The following is an 8,754-nucleotide window of genomic DNA, read 5'->3' as shown; positions in this document are numbered from 1 at the left end:
TCATGGTCTGGGGAATTCCCTGGCCGTCCAGTGGTTAGGACTCCACACTTTCATTGCAGAGGGCCCAGGTTCAATCCCTGGTCGGGGAACTAGGATCCCCGAAAAAAAAAAAAAAGAAAAGTCATGGTCTGAGTCCTTAACTGTTAGGCATCAGAATACCAATGAAAACTGTTAACTTATTGAATATTTACTTGTGCCAGGCATTCTCCACGGGCTATCTTATTGACTTCCCAAAACAGCTCTATGAGATGGCTGCTTTTGTCCCTGTTCTGTAGAGAAGGGTGTTAAGCCGCAGTCAAATTAATTCCCACATGGAGACCACATTTTTTTTCACTAGAATTGTGATATCAGTGTCTGATTGGGTAGAAGGATAAGTAGGCGAGAATCACAAATAGGAACTCCTTGAAGGCCTTCCCATCGCAAACTTCGTCCCCAGCACCCTCTGCCGGCCAGGCCCCGCATTACTGGGTGTTGAGCACCGCCCTCCCTCTGCCCCCCAAGCAGTAGGCGCTGGTTGGGGTGCGCGTTACCATGGAGACAGGCGGGCGAGGCAGGCGTGCCTCGAGAAAGGCGGAAGTCAGTTGTGGAAGTGTAGGCGGCCATTTTGAGACCGGGCAACAGGGGCGGGACTGGAGCGGCAGAGTGACTGTTGACCGGTTTAACTTAGAGACTGGTACCACGGGGCGGGGAGAAGAGGGAGGTGCCTGGGGTCATCCCTGGGAGGGAAGGGTGGGGCGGGGGCGGGGTTAAGAAAGGGAGGGAAGGGGAGCGGGGAGGCGAGGAGGGGAAAGGCTGGGGAAAAGGAGGAGAGTTCTGGGACTGGTCACAGGAGGGGCGGGGGCGGAGAAAGGGCGGGGCGAGGAGCCGGGAAAGGCTAAGAGAAGAAGCGGGGCGATGAATAGGAGCGGGGCTAGAAGAGGCGGAGCGTAGAGCCAGGCTGTCCAGGGAATGGAAAGAGGTGGTGAAAAGGGAGGGGGCGAAAAGGTGTCGGGGTTCAGGGGGAAGGTGAGGATCAAGAAAGTGCTGACGGACAAGGCAGCGCCGACAAGGAACGAGAAGTTGCAGGACGAGGAGAGGGTGCGGAGCGAGGGGAAGGCCAGTGGCGAGGAGAGTTCCCAAGGCAAAGAAAGAGTCTCTAAAGAGAGGGGGCGGGGCCAGGAGCTGGCTTGGGAAGAACAGCTCCCCCAGGATGAGGGGGAAGTGTGGGTCTATAAGGGGCGGGACGAGGAGCAGAAGCCTAGCGAGGAGCAAGCTCCAGGTGAGAAACAGGAGCGCGGACAGGGGAAGGGGCGGAGCGTGGGGCAGGTCCGGAAACAGGATCCGGAGAGGGGCGGGTCTAGAGGCAGGACCCGGTACCTGGGCAGGGCCCGAGCACGGAGAATGGGGCGGTGCGAAGAGACGTGAGGGGCGGGGCAAGACGTGGGGGCGGAGCCACGTGCAGATACGCGACCAGAGGAACTGGGGAAAATAGGTGGGACGCAGCTAAATCGAGAAACAGAAACAGAGACCGAGAGAAGAGTAGCGGTGTGAGGCAGAGCTGGGGCAGAGGAAAGAAGTGTGGGACAAGCTTAAGGGGAGAGACCAGGAGGCGGGGCGAAACCAGGATTAGGGGCGTGGCCAGGAGCAACAGGAAGGGCGAGACCGGGAGTAATAGCAGAGGCGGGGTCCAGAAGTGTAGTAGATGCAGGGCCTGGGGCGGGGCCGAGTTCGGGAGCAGAGGCGGAGCCAGAAACAAAAGCAGGGGTGGAGCCCGGAGCAAGAGCTGGAGAGGAGCGTCTGAGCAGAGGCGGGGCCAGGAGCAGGGACTGGACGAAGCACCGGAGAGAGGCGGGATCTCAGAAGGCGCCTACCAAGAACAGTCTTGCAGGCTGTGACCTCCGCATTCTCCAGGTTGAAGCCACGTTATCCACTGCCCCGAGATGTCCCCTGCTGGCCCTGCGTGGCCGAGGCTCCTAGTCCTGCAGGCGCTGTGGGCACTGCTGGTGGTGCTGTTGGCACCGTGGAGCCTGTGGGCGATCAAGAATACCCAGGAGTGCACCTGGCAAGTTGTCCTGAACAACTTTGAGACAGTAGGCAAGAAGGACGCGAGCGATCGTTTCGTCGATCAAGAGCCCTTGTACACAGTGGACAAAGTGTTCAGCCTGCTAGTGGACTCGCCCATCGACCCGGACGAGGTGAGGGGACTGGTGTCAGGCAAACGGGAGAGGTCCTGGACCTGCACCCCTCTGGGCTCTGGACATTTGCCCACCCTCTCCTTGCAGACATACCTTGGCTTTCCTTACTACCTGAAGATCAACTACTCCTGCAAGGGAGAGGTGAGTGGGTGCAGAGGGGGTGGGCTCATTCTGTTGGGGCCTCAGTTTCCCCATCTCTAACATTTGAATAGCGGTGGCACCACCAGACCCTAGGGACCTTAAAGATTCAAGATTCCCAGTATCCCACGAGGCACATAGTTGGTGCTCAAGTAAGCTTTCTATTTCCATTTTTAAAAATTGACGTATAGTGTCTTCCCTGACGGTCCAATGGTTAAGACTCCGCTCTTCCACTGCAGGGGACACGGGTTCCATCCCTGGTCGGGGAACTAAGATCTTGCATGCCCCACATCGCAGCCAAACAAAACAAAATAACAACAACAAAACACTTTCCTCAATAAAGTGAAGAAAATATTTTTCAAAAATTGAGATAGAATTCACATACCATAAATTCAGTATTTTTAAATATACAGTTCGGGAATTCCTTGGCAGTTCAGTGGTTAGGACTCTGAGCTTCCACTGCAGGGGACACGGGTTCGATCCCTGGTTGGAGAAATAAGATCCTGCAAGCTGCGGGATACAGTTCAATAGTTTTTTGTATATTAACAAAGTTGTGCAACCATCACCACTATCTTGTTCCAGCACATTTTTATCACCTCAAGAGGAAACCCTGTACCCCATCCCTCCAGCCCTGGAGACCACTAATCGACTTTTTGTCCCTATGAATTTGCTTATTCTGGACATTTCACATAAAGAATAGAATCATACAATATGTGGCCTTTTGTATCTGACTTCTTCTCAAGGCTTATCCATGTTGTAGCATGCATTAGTATTTCCTTTTATGGCTGAGTAATATTCAGTTGTATGGATGTGCTACATTTTGCTTATCCATTCATTAATTGATGGACATTTGGGTTATTTCCACTTTTGAGGGGGGATATTACGAATAATGCTGCTATGAACATGTCTGTACAAGTTTTTGTGTAAACATCTGTTTTCAGTTCTCTTCACTATATACCTAGGAAAGGAATTGCTGGGTCATATGTTAACTCTGTTTCTCTTCTGAGGAACTGCCAGCCTGTTTTCCAAAGCAGCTACACATCATTTTATATTCCCATCAACAATGTATGAGGGGTCCAGTTTTTCTATATCCTCACTTGCTCTTGTTCATCTTTTTGATTATAGCTATCTAGTATGTGTGAAATGGTATGTCAGTGTGGTTTTGACTTGCATTTGCCTCATAACTAATGATGTTGAACATCTTTTCATATACTCGTTGGCCATTTATCTTCTTTGAAGAAACATCTATTCAGCTCCTTTGCCCATTTAAAAACTGGGTTATTTGTCTTTCTACTGGTGCATTGTAAAATTTCTTTTTATATACTGGATACTAGTTCCTTATCAGATATATAATTTGTAAATATTTTTCACATTCCATGTCTTTTCACTATCTTGATGATGTCCTTTAAAGCACAAAAGCTTTATGTTTATTGAGATATAATTCACATATCATACAATAGCAGCAAAGTTTTTAATTTTGATAAAGTCCAACTTATCATTTTTTTTCATTTGTTGCTGGTGCTTTTGGTGTTGTCTAAAAAGGCTTTACCTAACCAAAGTCACGAAAATTTACTTCCATGTTTTCTTCTAAGAGTTTTTTTGTTTGTTTGTTGTAGCTCTTACATGTAGGCCTATGATCCATTTTGAGTTAGTTTTTGTATATGGTGTGAGGTAGGGGTCCAACTTTTACATGTGAATATCCAGTTATGCCAGTACTATTTGTTGAAAAGATTATTCTTTCTTCATTGAATTAATTGTCTTGGCACCCCTGTCAAAAATCAATTGACCATAAATATAAGGGTTTATTTCTGGGTATAATTCTATTCCATTGCTCTATATGTCTATCCATATGCCAGTATGACACAGTCTTGATCACTGTAGTTTTGTATTAAGTTTTCAAATTGGGAAGTTTGAGTCTTCCAACTTTGTTCTTCTTTAAGACTGTTTTGACTCAAGTAAGCTTTCTGAGGACAGTAGAATGTTGTGGTCTAGAACTGAAGTTCTGGAGGCTACAGACCTAGGTTTGAATCTGCCATTAACTAACATTACTTGGAGGAAGTATAGCATGATAGTGAATCCTTTGGGCTCTGGAGCCAGGCTGCCTGGCTTCAAATCCCAGCTCTGCTACATAATAGCTGTGTGATTTCAGGCAAGTTACTTAACTTCTCTTTACCAAAGTTTCCTCTTCCTTAACAATGGTACAATAATGATCATAACCACTTCATAAAATGCTTAAATAAGTGTGAAGCACTTAGCCCAGTGCCTGGTTCATAGAAAGGGCTCAGTGAATGCTAGCAACAAGTTTCTAGAGTGTGGCCCTGGGCAGAGAGTTTACTCCACGAGCCTTCTCTCCTTATCTGTGAAAGCGTGATAATAATTCCTTTATCTGTGCATGCAACACCTGCTCTGAGTCAGATCCTCTTTTTTTTTTTTTTTTTTTTTTCACAATGGGGTGGGGAAGGCAGTACAATGATAAACAATGTGGCCAGGTTTTTCTTCTGGATGCAGCCCACCAGGGAAACAGGCAATTGGCAAGTAAATACATAAAATAATTTATTACAGTAATCAGTGCAAAGATGAAAATAAAATGAGGTGATATGTCAGAAAGGAGGATGTTAGCTGGGGTGCTTGGGGAAGGTCTCTGAAAAGCTTGAGCAGAGACTGGAATGATGAAAAGGGACACACGTGCAGAGAACTGGGGAAAACATCTGGGCTGAGGGAACAGCCAGGACGGAAGCCAGTGTGTATGAGGAACCGACCAGAGGCCTGTGTGGCTGGAGGAGAGTGAGCAAGGGGGAGAGTGGGAGGAAATAGTGAGGACCTGGCTTTCCCCCTGAGTGAGGTGGAGCCATGAGAAGGTTCTGAGCAGAGCAGGGATGTGGTGGGACTCAGGTATTCACAGGCTGAATGGGGGGCAGGGCAGGAGCAAGGGGACAGGGAGGGGGCTGATGCTCAGTCCTGGCAGGAGTTGAGGGTGGACAGGACCCGGGTGGTCATGGCCACTGTAGCCCCGACGGGGAGGAGGTCCCCGCCCACCAGCACCTGCTACCCTGTGATTGGAAACCCTGAGGCAGGGCTGGGGCCGGTGTAGGGGGCAGGGTTGAAAGGGCCCTGGCCTAGGCATTCCTCAGGATGAAGGCCTGTGCAAAAGGGGTCAGACCCGTTAAATCTCCCACCCGCATCTCACAGCTGCCCCCACACCCCTGCCCACAGTGGCTTGAGCACAGCTGCCTCTTGGAGATGCCTCCAAGCCTTTGCTAGTGCTGTTCTAGGGACTTCCCTGGTGGTCCAGTGGGCCCTCCCAGTGCGGGGGGCACGGGTTCAATCCCTGGTTGGGGAACTAAGATCCTGCATGCCACACGGTGTGGCCAAAAAAAAAAAAATTAATGCTGTTCTATACCCTAGAACACCTATCTTCTCCTTCCATCTCCGCTCTAAGCCCTGCCCTCCCTTCTTAGCCCAACCAGGATCCTGGCATCTCTGGGAGGTTGTCCCTGGCTACCCCGTCACCCTCTTCTCCAGTTCCTTTCTGTCTAACTGCCCCATCCCACCCTCAGCCCCAGGCCCCAGCCCACAAACCTGGTGGCGATGGCAGAGACTCTAATTTCTCTGGGTAAGGGGTGGGGTAGAAGCCTCAAGAGTGGGACTTGAAATCCCTGAAGTGAGGGAAGAGGCTGCTAGTATTTTGGGTGCCAGGCACTCCCACCTTTACGTTTTTGCTTATCCCATGCTGTTCTTCCCCATGCATTCCCTACATCCAAATTCTGTCTGAGGACCTCGGTCTGGACTCGCCTCCTCCAGGAAGCCCTCCTGAGGCCCTCCACAGGCCAAAGCACTTCTGCCCGTCTCCTAGACTGGCCCATGCCCCAGCCCCAAGCCTAGACCATGTTCTCTGACATTCCCTCAGTGGAGAATCTGCTCTCCTGATCCAGTCCCAGGAAGAAGACAGGTTAGTAAAGGTAGGGTCAAGGCAGTGGGACCCACAGGCTATCTTAAGGACACACTTGTGGGGCCATCTCGCCCTCAGTCCTCTGAGGCCCTGGTCCGCAAGGGCCACCTGACGGGGCTGAAGCCGGTGGTGCTGGTCACCTTCCAGTCCCCAGTCAACTTCCATCGCTGGAAGATAGAGCAGCTGCAGATCCAGATGGAGGCAGCCCCCTTCCGCAGCAGAGGTGGGCCTGGAGGGCTCCTGGAGGGGTCACAGCGTGGCGGGCATGTGGGGGCATTGCCAGGGACCTCAGCAGGGTTCATGACCTTGAGGGGAGGCTGGGACCATCAAAGGGGCCTATGACCTGGTGGGCGTGTGGGTTTGTTGGGGGCCTCACAGAGGTGTCTGACCTGGAGGGGTCCCGAGGAGCCCTCAGCAGGTTCCTTGGCCTAGATGGGACCACACAGAGGCCCCAGTGGGGTCCATGGCTGAGGGGGGGAGGCGTGGGGAGTTGCAGGGGGATCCCAGTGGTCTGTGGCCTCGGGAGCTTGCTACTGGAAGACCCCAGCAGCCTCAGTACCCCCTGCCTGCCAGCAGAGAGGTGTAATGCAGAGGAGGTGTGTCTCATGAGCTGGTACACACCCATGCCCATCAAGAACGGCAGCGTGGTCATGCGCGTGGACGTGAGCAGCAACGGCCTGGGGCCCACCATTCCCAATAAAAGGTGCCCTTTCCCAAACGCGGGGCGGGGGGTAGACTCTGGGAAGGGCTTCCTAATCCCCAGATCCCCAAAGAAGACAGGAGGAGCCCAAAGGGAGGCAACAGGCCAGGGAGGTGGCAGTGAGCTGTGGCAGGAGCCAGAACCCTCACCCGTGCGCGCCCCACACCCACCTCCAGGTTTCAGGTGAATATCAACGGCTTCCTGGAGAGACAGCAAGACAACACACTCCGCTTCACTGTGGGAAATGAGGTGAGGGGGCCCGGATGGTGGGAAGGGTAGAAGAGAGGGTTAAAGACAGTAGGCTGGGGCCCTTATTACTTCCCAAACGAGTGGCAGATTCCATTTACAGAGCATTTACTGTGTGCCGGCCCCCTGGCGACATGCCCTGCTAAATGCACAATCACATTAGGTCTTGACAGTGACCTGTGAGGGAAGGTACTCTCACATACCCATTTTTTTTTTTTTTTTTGCGGTATGCGGGCCTCTCACTGTTGTGGCCTCTCCCATTGCGGAGCACAGGCTCCGGACGCACAGGCTCAGCGGCCATGGCTCACGGGCTTAGTTGCTCCGCGGCATGTGGGATCTTCCCGGACCAGGGCACGAACCCGTGTCTCCTGCATCGGCAGGCGGATTCTCAACCACTGCGCCACCAGGGAAGCCCTCACATACCCATTTTAAAGAGGAGAAAACTGAGGCGCCAAAAGGGTGGAGCCATTTGCCCACAGGCTCTCGTCATGTACATATGGAACGAGACTTGAAACTGCGTCTGCCTGACTCCTGCACCCAAATTCTTAACCACAGTGCATTCATTCATTCATTCATTCAGCAGGCACTTCCTGAGCACACAGTGTAGCACCATGGGAACGTAACAGTGAACACACAGACCCAAATCCCTGTCCTCTCTTAGAGCTGACAGTCTAGTGGGAGAGACAGACAGCAAACCAGTAAACATGAAATCAGGTAAATTCTGTAGCAGGTTAGACGGTGGTTAGTGCTCTGGAGAGAATTCAGAGTGAGGGAACTGGGTCTGTGCAGGAGGGGACGGCAACGTTTAATGGAATGCTCAAGAAAGGCATAACTGATGGCAATTCCCCGGCAGTCCAGTGGTTAGGACTCCGTGCCTTCACTTTGGAGGGCCCAGGTTCGATCCCTGGTCAAGGAAATAAGATCCCACGAGACCCCCACAAGCCGCGCAGCGTGACCAAAAAAAAAAAAAAAAAAAGGCGTAATTGAAAAGCTTGGCATTTGAGTAAAGGGAATCACATGGCTACTAGGGGATACAGAGGGAGCAGTCTGTGCAAAGGCTCTGAGGAGCAGGAGGCCCATGTGGTCGGGAGAGAGTGGGTGAGTGGGAGAGTGGCGGGGGATGAGATCAGAGAGGCGATGGGGGCAAATAGACGGAACCGTGGGAGAGGGAAGGGAGGGGGGTGTTGAGCAGCCCTCCTGCCCCTGCCCCGCAGCTCTTCAATCTGATACCCCGGTACTTTGTCAATGTCCCGTCGAGGCCCCTGTGGTACACTGTGGACCAGACACCTGTGTTCATCCTGGGCGGCATCCCTGAGGAGAAGGCCATCCTGCTGACTGACACAAACTTCAAGGACTTCTCTCTCGTGGAGGTGAGTTGATGCAGGGCAGATGGTGGGCTGGGCCTCGGCTCCTAAAATGGTGGGGGGGCCTGGGGCCAGAGGAAGGTCCCCAAAGACCTACCGCCGAGGAGAGGCAAATAGCATGAATGAAAGACATAAGACTGCAGCCAGACAGCCTGGGTTCCAGTCCTGGTTCTGCCACCTCCT

General features: G+C 52.2%; 1 protein-coding gene across 8 annotated transcripts in view; it reads left to right on the top strand.

The window, feature by feature from the left end:
* Positions 1-1,423: 1,423 nt before the first annotated feature.
* CATSPERG (cation channel sperm associated auxiliary subunit gamma) overlaps positions 1,424-8,754 on the top strand; it is a 29,875-nt gene continuing 22,544 nt past the window's right edge. For 2 of the 8 annotated variants that reach the window (XM_059045093.2, XM_067018463.1), the window contains exons 1-6: positions 1,424-2,174; positions 2,262-2,315; positions 6,340-6,484; positions 6,838-6,964; positions 7,138-7,210; positions 8,422-8,577. In XM_059045093.2, coding sequence (XP_058901076.1) covers positions 1,920-2,174; positions 2,262-2,315; positions 6,340-6,484; positions 6,838-6,964; positions 7,138-7,210; positions 8,422-8,577 — 810 coding nt within the window. In that variant the 5' untranslated portion in view covers positions 1,424-1,919. Of the gene's footprint in view, positions 2,316-6,339; positions 6,485-6,837; positions 6,965-7,137; positions 7,211-8,421; positions 8,578-8,754 lie in introns of those variants that run through there. The other 6 variants (XM_067018465.1, XM_067018464.1, XM_067018461.1 and 3 more) reach the window with 5 other exon arrangements.

This window comes from Kogia breviceps, chromosome 18 (genome assembly GCF_026419965.1).
Source record: "Kogia breviceps isolate mKogBre1 chromosome 18, mKogBre1 haplotype 1, whole genome shotgun sequence".
NCBI classification, from domain to species: domain Eukaryota; kingdom Metazoa; phylum Chordata; class Mammalia; order Artiodactyla; family Physeteridae; genus Kogia; species Kogia breviceps.
This window is presented reverse-complemented; position numbering and strand designations above follow the sequence as displayed.